We start from the raw sequence: 19,390 nt of genomic DNA on the forward strand, positions 1-19,390 counted from the left end.
TTTTTTTTTGCTTTCAATCTTTAATAACGCAATGAATAATCTTATGATGAGTAAAGATAGAGGAATCCTCAAAAGATCAAAATTTAATATCAAACGATAACCTCCTGAGACCAGGCGTCCACATGTGAGGACATCACATTCTGGGTAACTGTATTGTATTCTTTGGAAATTCAGAGCCAGTGTGCCCATGTGTCGACATCATATTTCTCAAAAACTACATAGCAATGTCATTAAAAATGTATAATGAAAGAGAGCTTGGGTCTTAGAAGGTTTTCATCAAGTCCATGTGATGTTTGAATGGGACCCGCAATCTGTTGGGGTATCCATTTCTCTCTTTGAATTGTTTCGTTTGCTGCAGTGCTGCATCAGTAAAAAGTCTCTTATTTACTCCGAATTGGCGTAAGCCTTATAGGATTTTTGGATTTGTGAAATCAAGTCGTCTGATAGTCTATGAATGAACTATCTATGAAGCGAATTTAACATGAATTAACATTTCTATTCGAAAGATTATATTATCCCAACAATATATTGACACCAATTTCAATTCCATAAAAAAAATTCAGACGGAATTTAAAAACACGTTTTAAGCATATTATTCATAGCACCCACCTAAATCAACTGTTTTGAGATATCGAAACATCAACTGCATTTAATCATAGTGTGTGTTGTGCTGAAAGGCACTGACATCACACAGTGTAGCAGGGAAGATGAAATGTGAATGAGACAGGTTTAATCTTATGCAGCTGGCATGACTCAATGGGCAGAGGAGCCATCTGGTATTTAGAGGGCAGCTGTTTCCTAAGGACTGTGTCAAAATAACCTTGTGCAGGATACTGAAAATATAACTGATTCTAATGCCCAAGTGTCTGACTATATGAATGGATGAATAAGGGAAATAGTGAAGTGTTTCAACTGTCACTGAGATAGAAAAGCATTATATAAACAAGGTCTATTTAACTAAACTGTATTTTTTCCGACAGCTGATACACAATCAGCTGACAGACTCACACTCAGAATAGTCAGTTTGTTGATTCAATAATACTGCTGAATGGATCCACATAGCTCCGTAATTGGAAGCCCCGTTAGTTGGAGTAAGTTGGAGTCATGCGCATGAATTCACATTTCTCGAGTCAAAACCAATAGTGGCATGCCTTTAGTTAGAGACGCCATGTGGGTCTCATGACAAAAAGATGTTGGATGGATGCCGTGGGAGGGAATTGATATTAAGGTCTCCTTTCTATTACTTAGTGTGTGACTAAGTCAAAATTAACGAGGGAAGCCATTTAACAGGTAGCGATAAAAGGCAGTGCTGGCACAAACTAAGTAAATTTTTTTACACTGCATATATAAGTATTTCTATTTAATACTTCTTTTTCTAATCCATTACAAGTGGGGTGAACTATTGCACCTTTGAAAGTGTTCTTATTTTGAAGGGGAAAATAGACAAATTGTTGCTGCTTTACAAGACTCTTTAAAAAAAAAAGAATTATGTAGTTTTATCTAATCTATCTTATCTTAACACATGCATTTGTTGATAAAAATGCAATATATTACAGTACTATCCTATACAAGTATATGTTACTTATGATGCTTCTGTACTGTCAATTATGTGTATTTTCAATCCTCAACTTGAACTTTAAGTTGCAGATTTTTAAACAATAGTACCTGAACATTCACTGAAAAATCTGGGTACTTCAATCTTCCACTAAAAAAGGGATGCTAAATACATCTTTGTTGAATGATCATAAATTGTTTCAATAAAATAGTTTGCTCTTCTCAATGCCAATGTTTTCCATGCACTAAAATTATTGATATTTAAAATGTAAAGTTTTCTCATCATCCATTGCTTTATTTTGCTTTGGAGTCAATGGTATCTTTAAATCAATATTACCATGCCTTGATTAAAGTCCAAAGTACAGAAAAAATTGGTACATAAACGAGTAGTTTTCAAATATGGAATCCTGCCCATTTCAAGATCTGACTTGTCATTGTGTATGAAGTAATATCACATACCATGACATACCATGATGGTAAATTGTATAAATTGCAAAAATTAGCAGACTATATGGTCAGGAAGGACTAGACTGAGTTTTACTAAGCTTACTAAGATGAAATTAGAGGTTTATGGTCTATCAAAAATTCTGAATTTGATAGTAGATGTCTAGAGCACTGCCTGACTCAGAGCTGAATGGGAACCGTTCTTGTAATAAACGAAAAATAATTTTATTCTTTCAGACCTTTTGGAAAGTTTGACCTGAAATAGTTGTAGTGTGAGAAAGGCCTCAGTCAATTCGGGGCATTTGGAAATGAGAAAAACTAAATTACTGTCTTCCATTGGTGCTCATGAGAACTCCAGCTGACAGTTTAAAAGATCACGAGATAGAACTGTAGCAACTGAATTATACTATTATTGAAAGCAAAACGTTTTGAATAAGTTATGCAATGAATCTGTCCGTGTCCATTTGTCAACCTCTCTGGCTGTCCCGTGTTCTTTACCTTTTGATATGTTGGGCCTTTTATGGAGGACTATGGACATTTTGTCAGGATAAATTAACTATCTTTGGAATGTTGTGCAAGGTCACAGTGACCCTGAACCGGAGTTGGGAACAGCTCATCACTGGACCCAAGTGGATTTTTCCATAAGAACTTCTGAAACTCCCCTAATGTTGACTGTTGAGCCTAGGCCAGCAAAATCTAGTCAGACCAATGTCAAGGCCAGGCTGGAGTTCATGCAAAATTGTACCTCAAGGGAGGGATGAGATGAGACATTATATTCACAAAAATTTTAGACATGGGTATTTGGATGGGTGGCTAGATGGACAAACAACCTAAAAACATAAGGCCTCCCACCAAGGATGTTGGTGGTGAAGACATACTGTATTAACACAATCTTTTCCTTCTTTTCCTTTCGGCTTTTCCCTTCAGGGGTCGCCACGGCGAATCAACCTTTTCCATCTAACCCTATTCTCTGTATCCTCCTCTCTCACACCAACTAACTTCATATCCTTTCTCACTACGTCCATAAATCTACTTTTTGGTCTTCCTTCTAGACCTCCTGCCTGGCAGCTCCAATTCCAGCATCCGTCTACCAATATATTCACTATCCCTCCTTTGTGCATGACCGTACCATCTCAGTCTGGCTTCTTTGACCTTCTCTCCAAAACATCTAGCATGTGCTGTTCCTCTGATGGACTCATTCCTGATCCTCGTCACTCCCAAACAGAACCTCAACATCTTCATCTCTGTGACCTCCAGCTCTGCCGCTTGTCTTTTTTCATTGTCAGTGTCTCAAGACCATATAGCATTGCTGGTCTCACTACTGCCTTTCCTTTCATTCTGGCTGATTGTCTTCTGTCGCGAACCCTGACACTTTTCTCCACCCATTCCAACCTGCCTGAACCCATTCCTTTTCCCCCTTTTCCACACTCTCCACACACTGGACTATCGACCCTAAGTACTTGAGACTGCATGAACACAATACTTTTGGTTTATCATTATTCAATGAAAATAATAAAACCAGATGGCATGATTACACAGTGATGAGCACTGTCCCCTTACACCAAGTAGGGTTAGTGTTCAGTTGCATTGGCCCTCTGATATCTATGAGGAGGTTACCGGTCCACCCCATGCCTTTGTGGCTTCTGTGCGGGTTCTCCTACTTCCTCCCTACAAACAAAAACATACAGGAGGTTAAGTGAAACTCTAAATTGTCTTTGGATGTGAATGAAAGTGAATATCTGTGAGCCCAGATTGACTTGTAACCCATCCAGGGTGTGTCAGCAGGGATTGGCACCCAACCATTCACTATCACTGCTAGAGATTGCTGATGAACCAAATAATGACCACTGGGCTTGTTCAATTTCTTGATGATATTTAATTTCTCAAGAGGCCTCATCTTCGATCCGAACCTAAATAGTATTTTTTGATGAGAATGAAAATGTCTTCATGAAGATAAACAAGTCCAGAGTTAAGTCCAGACTGGATTAAGATTTATAAGTAAATACAATGACTTGCAAGACTGCTTTTCTTTACAATCATAACGCAAATAAAGCCAAGACCACCCCAAAATAAATGCTTTGTCGTGGTACTTTGACTTCACCAGAAGATGTCACCCTCCATAACTACTTAATTATTCTGTTTTTAAAATTCTGTGCCCTATATGAGGAAAAATGTGATACTTGACTTGAATTCTCAGCCATTGTAAGAGAAATGCCCACAATTAAACAAAACTGATAACATGCTGAAAAAGTTCAGCAATGGATAGTAATATTGTGACCATACATTTTGCCAAATAAGCCATAAAAGAGGCTAAATATACACATAAAAACTTTGTCTTGTTGCTAAATGTAGTTTTCTGTATCAATTAATTTCAACTTCAAAGCAAAAGGTTAATTTCTTAGGTTAACTGTGTTAATTACCAGCATAAACATCCTAAATGTGTAATGCCTTAGACTGTCATAGATGTGGATTTGTATGTCTGTCCATATAAAAGTCCGCTAACCCGTGTCTCATGATTCCACAAAGAGAGAGCCCTGGTGTGTCTCATGATTTCTGTTGAACTTTGACCAAACAGACAGGTGGGTTAACTAATGGGAAACACGCTCAGAGGCATATGCGTCTGTGTGTGTGTGGGGTGTGTGTGTGTGTGTGTGTGTGTGTGTGTGTGTGTGTGTGTGTGTGTGTGTGTGTCTTTTTGTGTTTGTGGGTGTGCATGTGCATCCATGTCTGTGTCACAAAAGTGTCATTAAAAGATTAGAACTTAGAACTCTGAAAAGGTTATGGCTTTTCTACATGTATATACAATAATGAAATAGGACACTTCAACAAGTATTGTTTTTACAACTTAACCACTATTTTATCCAAAACTGATAGAACAACAGAAATTAAATATATCAGCATCAACTGGTTAAGATGAGGTGAAAGGATGTTAAGAGGACATTTGAATGTTTACTCTTTCTGACTTCTGTGTCATTTAGTTTGCTTTTATGGATTTGTTGATGCTAAAAATAGAAATGTTAAAAAGTTTAGTGACCTACCTTATCGAAACAGGCTCCCAGTCAACTTACCTAAAAAATGTTAAGTCTGGTGCCCATATTTGCTGATGATTTCTGTTTACTGAAATAAAAAAAAAGGGTACTTTTGGTTGTATGGCAATATTTTCATTGGCAGTATTTTCATTGGCAGTATAAACTGTTTAAGCAGTGTTTAAAAAAATAAATGTCATTTGCCAGAACTGCTGACACATCACTGCAAGTACTGCATTTTGGTGTGGTCCACTTGTGCTTCAAACACATTTTAAGTGTAACTATCATTGCAAGTAATGAAAATTTGGAACAGGAGCAATAGTGAACACAGTGCCACTGAGGGCTGTCACTGTGCAACATTTCTCAAATGACTGCAGGCCTTGTGGAAAAAGCATCATATTCTGATTCCTTTATATAAGATCCTGTAGGGTTGAGAACCCCAGTCTTTTTGGTATCAACAATTATACTTTAAAGACCTTAGGCACCATCCAAAAATTTAAGACGTGACCCTCATGCTCTTCTTTCTCTCTCGCAGTCCGATGAGTCGTTTCAATATTTACTGTATTGATTTTTTTTAAGAAATTACACAAGTCTGACGGGAAAAGCCGAAAGAAGAAGAAGAAGAAGAAGAAGACACAAGTCCTTCTTTTCTTCTTTATACTTCCTCGTCGATCAACGTGGCTGTATAGTTGATGATTTTGGGATACAAACTAAGTGTTTAATGGTCTTAATCAGAGTCTCACAATTAGTTGTGTATACACGACACAGCATTACTGCATCATTGCAATAAATGTGTTATGATCCACACAATTTATAGATTAAAAAAATCTAATTCTAATCCATTTGTATTTGGCTACAACCGCTCGGACCATTAAATTAGAATGCAACCCTTGACAAATAAACCCCGTTCTGACCATGTAATAGAAATGCAAAATGAAATTTACTTGCTGTCATTTACTTTTAATTAAATCTTTGCACTGCTACATCATTACACGTTGGAGAATTGGTGAATCTGCACGATCGTCTCTCTCAATGCTGATCTACAAATGACCTGCGGGGGGAAGTAATACTCCTCTGAAAACGAGATCGCTGCAAGCTGCATGGAGGAGGAAGATCTCAATGAGCCTGAACACTGCCCCCAGACGTTTAATCTCGGACCAGCGGCCTCCAGATGTTTTTCTTCATGAGATATGACATACAGTAATAATGCAGAGGGAGAAATTTGGCACTAGTCGCGCACACAACGATATTGCAGCAACGAGGATAATGTGTCCTGGTGCCGTTTTTTTTCCCTTCAACGAATTCACTTATCATAAACGGTCCAAGTACATTGTATGCGTCACTAATCGCTACGAATGAAACATCCGTTCGCCCAAAGCCAGTGATAATAGATATTTTTGACTCGCCCTTCCCCTTCCCCTTTTTTTCCAACTCGTATTCTTTGTTGCTGAATTCGAGCAATGATCGATTATTCCAACAACAGTAAAGACACCGAACGTAGCACGATGTCACGTGACCAGCGCACAGCTGAGGGATACCGAGGAAGGCTTGCCCGTCGTTAGCCCATTAGCCGCGTTAGCCGTGTCTAGTGATCCTGTGAGAGAGAGAGACGGTCTCCGCTTTTCCCCCTTTTTAAAGAAAAATCATTCGCAGGGGGATACACTACGAATCATGGATAGGATACAACGGATGCGGTCTTCCGTCGTATCCTCTCTTATTACCCGCTTTTGGATCGATGTCAATGTCATATTTTGCAGCTAGGGCTGCCAAGTTAGCTCCCATCGAGTGTTTGGTTTACCACAAGGCCAAGGCCAAACGAGGAAACAGAGTACGTCTGGTGAGTGAATCCTCATATATATTTGATTTTTCACCTTGTTTACCGCTTATTGTGAGTTGTATCTACATTTCGAATCGTTATCGAGTGTCAGCTGTGCCACGGCCTGACGCGCTTTTCTCGCGTTGTGGGAGCCCGTGTCGATAGTTACACTGAACCGTTACTTGTCAGTCTTGAAAATGAATATCTGGACACATTAGCTGTGACTGTCACTCCCGGATCTGCTCAGGTTATGATCTGGGAAAACACAGTGCTCACATTGCGCCGCATTTCTCGTTTTTTCGTTGATGTGTTGTTGACGTTCTCCAGCCGTTTGTCAAGATAAGCTTCAGCCCTGACATCCGCTGTTGCAATTTAGCTATACAGAATCCAAATGTCTTGCGGTGCACCCAGCGTTTCCACGTCTTCTACATTCTGGCACTTTTTAATAGGCAACCATTTAAATCTGACAGGTGTCCCCAAGCAATTTATCACTTTCAGACAAGATCCCTTTGTTTTGATGAGCCCATCTGATCAAAGGGGATTTGTGAGGCTGGTGTTTTGCCCCAGAACTGTGTGGCGATTGTTTTTTTTTTGTTTATATCCAACGCACACATTGTTCCACTGCTTTGAATGGGACCTGGATTTATTCAGAATCACTCAGGGTGCTATCCTGCTGAAAATCCAGGTTAAATTTGATGTTAGTCTTGTAACCCAAGTTGTGAAACGCACCAGGATTTCTGGGTTAAATGGCACTGTTAGTGGACAAAACCCTGAGAAACCAATAAAGCGTCAACAAGACATTCACGATTATACCTCAGACATTCCACAATAAAATTAAAAGGCATTCAAAGGAAGTGTACAATGCTGTAACCTACATTTTGCACTTTGTAATACAACGCCCTTTATGTTGCTTCTTTTTCATCCATCAGGCTTTGTTCCCCAGCTGAACCGAGGAGGGGGAGAAGCGACTCCAAGATTGGACAAGACTTTTTTTAAGTGAATCTGCATCTGCCATCATCTTCACCACTGCCATCCTGAAGAGAGCTATGTCTTCATCAGGGTGCTGCCACCTGCCCGGCTCCCTTTGTGATTACTCTGGGACCACAGAATCTGATGCCTCCAAGGATTCGGAGGAGTCTGATTCTACCGCGCAGGCCCAGTATATTGCCAAGGTTACAGCCAAAGATGGCCGCCCACTTTCCACTATTGTCAAAGCAGTGAGCCTGCAGAGGTGAGCGAGGGGGGGAACTCACCTGGGAACCAACTGAAGGAGCTTTAATTCGATTTCTTTGAATTTGATCATCATACTGCTTTTATCGTTCCGTGGCCATCTCACTCCACAGTGATGTAGGGATGTGTCGGATCTGTCATGAGGGAGCGGGAGGGGAGACACTGCTCTCACCATGCGATTGCACCGGGACACTGGGCAAAGTGCACAAGAGCTGCTTGGAGAAGTGGCTGTCGTCCTCCAACACCAGCTATTGTGAACTCTGTCACACGGAGTTCACCATTGAGCGGCGGCCACAACCCCTCACACAGGTCAGATTGATGAGACATATGTGACTATATGCCGGTGTGAATTTTGTTTTGTGTCAATGTTTGTATGGTCATAATTTCAGTTTCAAAATGTGCACAAAAAAATGGTACATTTATAGAGGTATGGTCACTAGGATGAGCTAGTTGGCAAAGCTTGTCAAACACCATACCATTCATCGAACCCATTTGAATAACCTTGATGTTTCTGAAAAAAATGTGATCTCCAAGTCTATAAGTTCAAAATTCAACATTTTTCCTGCTAACAATGCCACGTAATTTATTTTTTCTTTGTAAATGGGAAGTTTTTGTGCAACTGAGGCCTTTACAGTTTCAGCACAGATTTCCAGCACAGAACTTCGAACTGAAACCTTTTCCTTTCCTTTCTCTTCCAGTGGCTAAAGGATCCAGGACCCCGCAGCGAGAAGCGAACGCTGCTGTGTGACATGGCCTGCTTCCTTCTCATCACGCCCCTGGCTGCCATCTCTGGCTGGCTTTGTTTGAGGGGAGCCCAGGACCATCTGCAACTGAAGAGCAGACTTGAGGCTGTAGGCCTCATAGCTCTAACAATTGCCCTCTTCACTATCTACATCCTCTGGACACTGGTAACTAATGCGCCTTGTACATTATTGTCTTGCATTGTCTTGTCTTCCGAAGAGCAACGTACATCCGCTTTTTAACACAGAAGTTGGATTTATCCTTCTCTAAATTCCTAGTGGCTCATAGATGTTTTAACTAGTCATCAAACAACATCAAGAGGGGAGGATATGAGTCAGTTCATCTATATTTTGAAATTTCCTTGTAAGTCATGGTCATCATTTGCCATGAAGTATAAGAATACACATTTCTGATCCTGAAGAATTTATCTGATATACAATATTGGCTTTGCTTTGTATTTTACCTTTTTTTTTTTTTATTTTTTTTTTTGTGTTTTGTTAATTTTTTTCACAAGTTCCTGAAGAATAGGATATACTGTGAATCTGAGACCTTCTTTGTAGTCCTATAAACTTCCATTGTAGAATCATTAAACAAAGTGGCACAATAGTAAACGGAACCTTTGCGCAGTGTCACATTAACTGTCATAATTGTGTTCTGACTGCATTCTAAAATCTGATGCCAGTTTTGATGATCCCTGTTTTTTTTTTGTTTTTTTCCCCCCCTGTCTCTTTCCATTCTTGTCCCACCCACTCCCACTTGCGCTCTCAGGTGTCATTTCGGTATCACTGTCAGTTGTACTCGGAGTGGAGGAGGACCAATCAGAAAGTGCGCCTGCTCATGCCCGACATGAAAGGAGCGTACACCACCCAACGTTCTGTGCCGACCAAGTCGACCAAGAAAATGACTGATGAGACCATCGTATGAGTGCAGTTGGCGGAGGAATATTCAAAATACAGCCCACTCAAGCACTCTCTAAAAACAAAATTAATCATCTTAATGAACCTTTGCACTTCATATGGGCCATTCTGAAGGGGGAGGACTACTTTGCCCCCTTGTTTTTCTTTTTTTGAAGCACTTGATGTAAACTACTATGGTATTGGCCGACCACGAAAGTGGTTTTTAGGATGAACTCATTCCAGAGTCACAGTTGATGTTGATACACTGTTTTCACCCAGACAGCAACCGCTGGGACGTGAATGACTGAAATCACTGATATCTGACTGACCATCCCAGCTGTCTGTCCCCCAACACCAACTTCAGAAATACTAAGACACGAGCTAATGTAGCAGGATATAACTGATTCAGCATGCTACTACAGTATAATATGAAACATATTCACTACCTATAATGCCCCCATGCTCTTTCACAATGTATTTAACTGTTTCTGAAGGGGCGGCGACCATCTGTTTGACAGAAGTTAATATTCAACAAAAAAGATTGACTAAGTCTGTCTGTGAGTATACTTGTCAAGTGGAGGGTGACAGTCATTCATACCTACATCTTTGTCTATAACCTAAACATTTTCAAAATTTCTGGGTAAGCTTTGTTGTTGCTGACAAAATCCCAGTTTACACCAAAGATTCACTAAAAAGAGAAACCTACAGTATTGCAACGATGTAAACTGGGAGTCTCATTTTGGCTTAAGCCAGTTGAAGTCCCCATCCGCTCAGCCTGTCAAGTCGTCATCGGCGGGTTATATAATGTGATGCATGTCACGTTCGTCAACACCCGATCAGCTACAGAAATACAGCTGTAATTCATTGGATGCAAAATGAATAATGCAAAGCTGTTTCAATGGAATTGTTGCATTGTTTTGTAGAATTTGCAAAGGCGTAACCTGGTAGGTTCTCAGAATGTTGGAGGCCAGCGTCTTTCACAAGTTTCACCTATCTCATCGTGAATCATTCGTGTAAACTGGCCTGAAAAGGTTTAAAAAATGACGTCATTGTTCCCTTTTGACGAATGTCAAAAGCATTGCATATTTATCACATTTGTCATGGGGTCAGTGAAGATTGCAAAAAACATTTGAACTGCGCCCGATAAAAGAGCAGTGCAATCATATAAAAGGACATAGTATTCAAGGTGTGCAAAAGTGTTTACATTCTAATTGGACGAAGTTTCTACTATTGTCACAAAAGTATGTTAGTTATGGTTTGGCTCCACTTGTAAATGCATCATCCATGAATTGAGCTGCCTAGCCTTGACTAATCGTTATGTCCTTCATCACAAGAGATGCAAGTTTAAATAGAAGAATTGCAGTGTTCTGAATAGTAAGCTTTGTCCTATATAAAATTGTACCAGAGCAGGCTGGTACGCCAGGAGGGTGCAAAAAAGACGTGTCAAAAAGTTTTGAGATGTCAATCAATGTATGCAGCAAATGCGGAAAAAAAGTATTTTGTGTTGTAGTCTTCCTGCTGACCACCCTGGAAAGTTGGTTTTTGTGCAATAAAACATGAGGGACTCCCTGACTCATTTGATGTGGGATGCAAAGTCTAGTGTGTTTGAGATACTTTAATTTCTATCTATGGTCAGGAAGTATATGAGCTGAAGAGGAAGATTACAAAAAAAGAAGTACCTATTCTTCCACACAATTGAGACATGCGCAGTTAAGGGTATCTTTCTGAAGGTACCTTATACGGTATTTGCTCTGTAACTAGATTTTATACAGTATATATTGTATATAACCAGGTTGGAGGCCAAAAGAACACCGTTATCAAAAAAACTCAGCGGAGCAATTGTGTCTTACCGAGCATCAGTTATTAATATTCAAGTCCCCCAAATAGATTCTGAATGTAAAAAAAGCGTCACAGAGCTTCTGCCGTGGTGAATCTGCCTCATGTCACAGTCATTATTCAAGTTGTCATTTACACAGGCATTGTCTTTATGAGAAATCTGCCAAAAACACAACACTTTTCGTCCAATATTCCATTTATTTGGTGCATGTACACAGTTTAGTTTGATTCTTTAATTCACAAAAGAAACAAAAAGTTTGAGTTTTATATCATGTCTTGGTGAGAAATCTGTATTTTACTCAATTATAGACCTTCCAGTACTTCATCGCTACTATGTATGTAACCTTGTCAAATCAGATTATTGCCGTTACATAATTATTCCCAGCAGTCCGATTATTTTGTGCATATAAATGCACTTAAAAGTGTTTTTTTTGCTCAAAAAAGATACAGCAACATAATATTGTAAAATTTAATTTCATGGCATTAATATAATGTATGTGAGCAGACACGCTATCAAAATTAAAAAAAAATATTTTACACAAAATGAAATAAGCATCAGCAGCGTCACAACCACTTTGAGATGATGACTGGAGGAGTGGAGCCCAAAAACAGGACTGCTGCTCCGATCAAAACACGCCTCCATCGTGTGGCAACCACTTTACCTGCTACACTACCATGGGTTACTTTCGTGGTACCATCAGTCCTGTTTTTGCACTAGAATGTAGCAGACCGAACCTGGGGCAGATTAAAATTTGAAATCAAACTTCTCCCTGGGACTGATGTTTCTACGTCTTCATGGAAGTGATACCATTGTTCTAAAAAGTGTGGCTTCAGTGGCAGATGGAAGCATACCAACACTGTGGATTTCAATTAATAATCTACCCAGGTGAGACGGACAGTTGCCATGGGTTACAGATTCTGACAGCACTGCAGTTTGCTCCCCCTCTGCCCGTCCGTCGTCGGTGGCACGCTGATGTCAACCACATTGTTTCCAGGGGAGTCATCATGGGCTGACCGCTCAGCAATCTGTTTCTGCGATACGATGCGATAGATTTCTGTTTTTGAAGACATGAATGGAACTGGTTAATTCCCTGCTTCCATTCTCATGTTCGAGGAGTCCAACCAAAATTATAGGATTGTGAAACCTGCTTTATGGGGGATTATGGCTCACATGAAACACTAGCAAATGCAAATAAAGCTATGTAAACACTCAAAATGATACTCAAAGCCGAAGGATAAAACCAGGGTTAATCTACTTTTTCAGGTTGAAAGTCACAAGAGTAATCGTGGTGTTTTAAAATCTGGCCCTGTTTTCAGGTCAAAAGACTCCAAATGTTTTTCAGGGATTCCATTATTGAGTAAAAACAAAACTGCCGACCACAAAATTGCGCAAAAAAGCTCATTCTTAATTCTAACGGTAACTGGAGACTTTTGTGGCAGCGGATGAAATACTCAGATCTTTTACTTCAGCAAATGCAGAAATACTGGAAACTTAAAACTACGCTCTCGGTCAGGGTAAAGTAAAAGCCATGAAAATGTAAAACGTTGCCTCAGCAATAGTGTATAGATTACTGCACAGAGGAACAGTATTTTATGTGTTTTAATTTAAAGGTATGTGAAAGCATTTTAATATTGCAGTATAGCAACGTCGACGTTTCATCAGATAAAGAGTGCAGCCCCTGCATAATGCTTTAATTGTATGTCTTATGTATGTTTCTTTAACATGTAATACAACCCCTTCCACACAAGATACATACTGCATGTTTAAAAGAAAGTAAAAATGAGACTGAATATTAAAGTATATATATATTCACACAAAAGTCAAAGAGGAAAAAAAACTGTCACAGGGTAGAATATCTAATATTTCCCCCTGAAATCAGCAGAGTAGGAATATGATGGCTTAATAAATAGAAATACTCAAGTACCCAAAGGTTTTACCAAGGTATATTACTTGAGTGAAAATACTTCCTGTAAAATATATATATATATATATATATATACATAGGACTGTCACAGAAAATTAGAATATTGTGATAAAGTCCTTTATCTTCTGTAATGCAATTATTACACAAACAAAAATGTCATACATTCTGGATTACTTACAAATCAAATGAAATATTGCAAGCCTTTTATTATTTTGATATTGCTGATTATGGCTCACAAACTCAAAAATGCTATCTCAAAATATTAGAATATAATGAAAAAGTAATTTTTGTTTTTTGAATTGCATTACAGAAGATAAAGAACTTTATCACAATATTCTAATTTTCTGAGACAGTCCTGTATATGTAAATTAAAATGTAATGTCCTTTCAAACTGATATTTAGTAACAGGATCTCAGTAACGTAACCATATTGCATGAAAATTCCTCTGGTGCTCGTTAATATTAATAAATAATATCCCAGGTGTTTAACACAAAAATACATGCTTCATAACAAAAAAAACACATCTTATAGGATAAGTTATCCTATACATACATTCAATCAAAAACATAATTTGCCACATTAATTGTGCCTTTTCTGCGAAACCTTCTCCAACAAGTAGATTAACTCTGGCTTTGTATGATGTTCAAGCATCACTAACTTTACCCTCTGACCCACAGCCATACCTGTCAGGATATTCTTGAAGGCCTCTTCAACATTTGTCGAGTCCAAGGCTGAAGTTTCTATGAATGACAAGTTGTTCTTTTCTAGGAGGCAAACAAAAAACAACACACACGTAAAAATTAGTTTTGAATATGCGCTTGTCTGTGTAATTCTAGCAGAGAGAGCTGGGTAATTATAAAGTTATATTTGGGGGGATTAACAAGGTTGAAAATGCGCAGCTTTTCCGCAGAAATGCTAGTAAATGAAGCATCACATATTCATGCAAATGCGTGTTGTGGTTGTAAGAGTTTGACCTAAATACAGTGTAAGCTGGAAGACTTTCTGCTTTTTACGGACAATATTTCACATATCTACTCACCATGGACAGAAAAGTTCACACACACAAACGCACATCAACACACGCATGTAAAACGCCATAAACTTTCAAATGCTCTGCCTTATTCTTAGAGAAACAGAAAATAAATCCAAAGTGGCAGGTGTTTCCTGTGTTACAGCTGAAGTAAATTCTCTTGAGGTGACCCGACTGGCGGCTTCCATGTCAGCAACTATTAGTTCCAACCCATTGCGGGATAAAACTGCATGAATTTCAATGAAAACATGAAAACTGACTATAAAATATTAAGATCATGTGGTCAATGCCTTGCTAGTTGCGCCCGTCAGTACCTGCGAAGGCCCGCGCTTCATCCGTGGGTACAGCCCTTAGGTGGCGGAGATCACTTTTGTTGCCCACTAGCATGATGACGATGTTGTTGTCGGCGTGGTCCCGCAGCTCCTTGAGCCAGCGCTCCACATTTTCATACGTCAGGTGCTTGGCTATGTCATACACTAGAAGTGCCCCCACGGCCCCTCTGTAGTATCTGAACGATAAGAGAGATGAGACTGAAAATACATCTCAATAATACACTGTTTCCTCTGCAGATGCTCTTTTGGTTCTGTGGAGTTCCCAGTGTGCACATTTTTCATGGCTTGGACATAAAGATCTTTGGAAAATCTTACTGAAGGTCACAGTGATCACGATAATCCTTTTACTGACGAGGAAAGTGGTTCATCCAGAACCTTGTTTTTAGTTCTGGAGTTAAACATCCGGCCTCACTTTCCTTCACATGGAAATTGATCTGTGATTTAATTTGGATTGGAATAATCAGAACATAACTTCATGCAAGTACATTTTTATATGCCAAATGTATGCTTTCTTCCAATGTGTTTTCAATTGTCAAAAATATCACCCTGAATCTCCGTGACAGTATCAATCCAGGCGATTGATCATCGAAATAGACATTGTACACTTAATATTTTGAGAACATTATTATCAAATAATCAATTGTCATACCGGCTGAATAGACGCCTGACTGAAAAACAGATCAAAATGATCTCAGATAAAGTGCACCACTTCTGTATACCATGCAATATTGACCTTCTGGTTTCCTCTTAGTATCACCCTGGAGGAAGATGAGGAAAGTTTCGTTTGTCACACAAAACTCAATCGACCTTTCTTTAGCTCAATGTCACATCTCATATCCAACAACCCGCTAAAACTTAGGTTACCGCGCCTTAGGGACAGACTTTTTTCACTTGTATTTCACTTCACTGTGTAAAGTAAGAAGTGTCTAAACAGCGCCGGGACTCACGCCGAGGTGATGGCTCTGTACCGCTCCTGTCCGGCTGTATCCCAGATCTGAGCCTTTATCGTCTTGCCGTCCACCTGAATGCTCCGTGTTGCGAACTCAACCCCGATCGTGCTCTTGCTCTCCAGGTTGAACTCATTTCGTGTGAATCGAGAGAGCAGGTTGCTCTTCCCTACGCCCGAGTCCCCGATTAACACGACTGCAGAGAGGAAGAGAAAGACAGAGGGAGGGGGAATGTTAAACAAGTGTGCATATAAATAGCGTTGAATGTCGAAGGAGCGACGGGAGGTTTGTAATACTAGATGCTAAAAATGTTGATGCTGCATTTCTGTGTGTCTATGTGTGTGTGTGTACTTTGTGTCTCACGCTTTATCAATTATAAATGGAAAAAGACACGAATAGTTGATACTGCAGAAAACACAACCTTTATCCTCTGGTCCCAACAGAGCCCAGTGATGTCATCTTTTTGTGTATATTTGTACGATGAGAAACAAAATAAAGTGGCTAAAATTATTGATATTATAAAAGTTTGCCCAGCCACAGTATCCAACGCTAGAAATGCGCCTCATCTTCACATGTATGATTTACACACCAACACAACTATAGCAACATTTCTGATATAAAACTATAGAACTTCAAAAGTCTATTTTTTTTCACTTGAAGCTTCACATGACTAGTAAATGTGTAAAGAAAAAAGCCTATAAACATTTCAAAAACTTTGTCCGACATGCCTAGGAGGACATGAGGAATTGTAATATTCAGTAGAACAAATGCATGACAGAAATGATATATTGTATCTAATTCCCTGTTTGTCTGGTCGTCAAGAATAATTTCAAAACACAAAACACACAAACAGCATGTGATTCTTAGGGTTGAACTTAAAAAGTTGGTAAACCCCCCCTTTCTTTTTCTCCACTGATAATGGCACTGGTCCCGCATCTCTGTTGTGTCTGTGTCTTGATGTGTCAGATCACTGGTAAATGGGTCACATTGTGGAAATCAGTGATATAAGGTCTGTGTGCATGAACATGAATTAGCAGATTTCTGCAGTTGTTTATCGCAAGTGTCGCTAATTGCTGCTCGGCGGACCAAAAAAAACATTATGAAACGCAGACAAAAAAGCAAAAGATGGAACCGAAATGAGGGTATTTGGAGTATTTGCAGAGCGCATTGTTTCCTCGCATCCTTTACAGACTGTTTTAACAGACTGGATCTAAGTCGGCGTGCAATCGGGGAATGTTTCATTTTGATTAAACGGCCGAGGGAAGTAACATTTTTGTGAAATTATTTACCGTCTCTCTAGTAAAATATCCTCTGCCGAGAACTTTGGCAGGAACATTGGAAATTCGTTAGGGGATGTAATTCACTTTACTACAAAGCTGACTTGTAGTTTTCTGTCTCGACACCTGCTCAGAAAGGTCACCCTCAGCCAGGCAGACCCACCTCCTCATCTTCTGTCCTCTGAGTAGCTCAGTTTGATAGATGATAAAAGCCTGGCTGATACACTGACACTATATTTAATGTGGGGGGACTAAAAAAAGGACTTTTAAAGAGATGAATTATTTCTTTGTGAAGGAAGGGAGTGTTTGGCAAACATTCTACGATGTAAATTCCAGTGCAAAACGGGAAATTTAATTTTAAGCCGTTTTTTTTATTATTGGAATGCAGAGGTTTATGGTGAGTATCACGTGAGTCACACATAACCCAAACCAAATTTATTTTATATTTAGTACGTGTTTTCAATTTCAGAATGCAAATCATTTAATGAGGCCAAAGTACATTGACTGGTCTGTCGCACTTTTTAGCACCTGGTGAACCTGGTTAATTTCCCTTCCTCTTTTTTGCCATCTGCGTTTTTGTAACTATATGTGTATCTCATCAGCACAGTAGGTTTCCTTTTTGCAGGTTCGCTCTCCGAATACAATCAAGAATAATTGTTTTACTGCTCTTGTTCTTGTCCGACCATTGTCTTAAACTGTGAGTCATCTGAGGGGAGACACTGACTCCTGGTCTGGGATACGCCGGTGTCAGGACTGGCCGGGTTTGGCCCCTGAGAGCGGCGCAGTAGATGAGGTGGAGCCGTTTTGTTTTCCCTGTCCCTCCACAAAGGAAATAGAGCCGAACTTTGTCCCTGCCGACGTCGCTGGCTGCAGGAAGCTGATAACAGGCTCCATCAAAACCTGAATCGACAGTTTCAGGCCGCCTTGCCCTTCCTGTTTCTGCCGGGTAAACGGACGATGGTTCAGGCAGAGAGAGAGAGAGGGGGTTAGAGAGAGGGGAGAGAAGGACTCGCCTCCGGCAGATGCCCTATTCATCCCACAGAGGATACTTTGTTACATCTAAATGGCCTTTTGGCTTCTACAGGCCCGGGATGTTAATGTGCCACAGGAGCTGATATCACGATCAAAGAGAGCCATTCTCGATGAAACGTGGACCTGAGTCCCCCCCCCTGCAGTCCCAGTGAACCAGGCCAGGTCACACCAACGAGACCGTGAACAACCAGAAAAGCAAAGCTAATACACACTAAATGACAAGCATCTGCATTTTCAATGTCAACAATAGCCGGCTTATCTACCACCCTCATGCAAGGTGGAAGCTTTTTTTGGTCTGTTTTTTTTTTTTTTTTTTTTTTCAAAAGGCCTGTTAACAGCTACATGAGCTGGGACAACTCAAATATTACTTATAGAAAAAAAGATGGAGTAAGTGTAGGTTTGGACCAATAAACCCTTTATGAGTTGATTAAAGTTGAAAACAAACCCGATCACGGGCAGGGTGTTGCATCCCGCCGGCTACCTACAACATAGCTGCAGGCGTTGTAATGTTATTATGACAGCATTATGTTATAATAACACAAAACGATCAACATTAGTCAGATTGTATAATATATACATATTTACATCCACGTCAACCGCCATGTCACAGTAAGAAATTTATAGCCCTTTATAACCCATAGCTCGGTGGAAGCCTGTGTTAAGGGGGTATGCAGTCATCTTTTTTTCCTTTTTTTCTTTCTTTTTTTTTTTTACCTTTGAACAAGAAATCGTATTCATCGTCTCGGTTCCCCATTCTAGACGAGGCCGCTCCAACGCCGGTATCCGGAGGAGGATGTGCGAAAGGCCTGGGCTCGATTTGATCGGGAAATGAATCAGAATTCTATGTTATAGGTTTATGCTGAGAGTCCGCGCCAGTGTTTGCTGTCAGGGCGAGCTGGCTGCCTGCAGAAAAGGGAGAGATCCCAACTCTGCAGAGGGAGGGGAGGAGTCCCTGCACTTCGCATAGCTCCCTCTAGGGGGCGCTCGTCCCCGGCATACCAATAGATACTCTTGAGTTGAGCTGCAGGGAGCGGACGGGAAGATCGGCCAGGACGGGCTGATTTAAAACTCCCTCTTGTTTGGAGAAATGTACATTATTCTCTGCGGTGAACGATGATTATCTTTATTTATTTATTTATTTATTTATTTATTTATTTATTTATTTATTTTTATTATTTATTTTTTTTCAACAACGATTGCGGGAATTGCATATTCTGACTCATCCAATCCAAATGAATTTAGATTTTTTTTTTTTTTTTTTTGCATGGCGGGACATGACTTAACTTTACATTACTTGTTGCTCA

General features: G+C 39.8%; 2 protein-coding genes across 2 annotated transcripts; one reads left to right on the forward strand and one right to left on the reverse strand.

Annotated features, from left to right (window-relative positions):
* Positions 1 to 6,494: 6,494 nt before the first annotated feature.
* marchf2 (membrane-associated ring finger (C3HC4) 2) lies at positions 6,495 to 11,301 on the forward strand. The gene is made up of 5 exons (XM_086172535.1): positions 6,495 to 6,861; positions 7,770 to 8,071; positions 8,184 to 8,379; positions 8,769 to 8,978; positions 9,580 to 11,301. The coding sequence occupies exons 2-5, from the start codon at positions 7,887 to 7,889 to the stop codon at positions 9,733 to 9,735; spliced, it is 747 nt and encodes a 248-aa protein (XP_086028661.1). The 5' UTR covers positions 6,495 to 6,861; positions 7,770 to 7,886; the 3' UTR covers positions 9,736 to 11,301.
* A 420-nt stretch (positions 11,302 to 11,721) lies between these two features.
* On the reverse strand, positions 11,722 to 18,987 carry LOC147219036 (ras-related protein Rab-11B). Its single transcript, XM_086172537.1, has 5 exons — positions 18,801 to 18,987; positions 15,778 to 15,973; positions 14,813 to 15,006; positions 14,152 to 14,232; positions 11,722 to 12,598 (listed from the first exon to the last, which is right to left on the reverse strand). The coding sequence occupies exons 1-5, from the start codon at positions 18,838 to 18,840 to the stop codon at positions 12,453 to 12,455; spliced, it is 657 nt and encodes a 218-aa protein (XP_086028663.1). The 5' UTR covers positions 18,841 to 18,987; the 3' UTR covers positions 11,722 to 12,452.
* Between the last annotated feature and the right edge of the window lie 403 nt (positions 18,988 to 19,390).

Source organism: Fistularia commersonii, chromosome 25, assembly GCF_037954325.1.
Source record: "Fistularia commersonii isolate RoL2024-O1a breed Wild chromosome 25, RoL_Fcom_v1.0, whole genome shotgun sequence".
Classification (NCBI taxonomy): Eukaryota; Metazoa; Chordata; class Actinopteri; order Syngnathiformes; family Fistulariidae; genus Fistularia; species Fistularia commersonii.

Coding starts and splice junctions, on each gene's coding strand:
- marchf2 (XM_086172535.1), top strand. CDS start 7,887: ATGTCTTCATCAGGGTGCTGCCACCTGCCCGGCTCCCTTTGTGATTAC. Junction 8,072..8,183: donor AAAGCAGTGAGCCTGCAGAG/GTGAGCGAGGGG, acceptor CTCACTCCACAG/TGATGTAGGGATGTGTCGGA. Junction 8,380..8,768: donor GGCCACAACCCCTCACACAG/GTCAGATTGATG, acceptor TTTCTCTTCCAG/TGGCTAAAGGATCCAGGACC.
- LOC147219036 (XM_086172537.1), bottom strand. CDS start 18,840: ATGGGGAACCGAGACGATGAATACGATTTCTTGTTCAAAG. Junction 15,974..18,800: donor ATACGATTTCTTGTTCAAAG/GTAAAAAAAAAA, acceptor TCCTCTCTGCAG/TCGTGTTAATCGGGGACTCG. Junction 12,599..14,151: donor CTTCAAGAATATCCTGACAG/GTATGGCTGTGG, acceptor CTTCAAAAACAG/AAATCTATCGCATCGTATCG.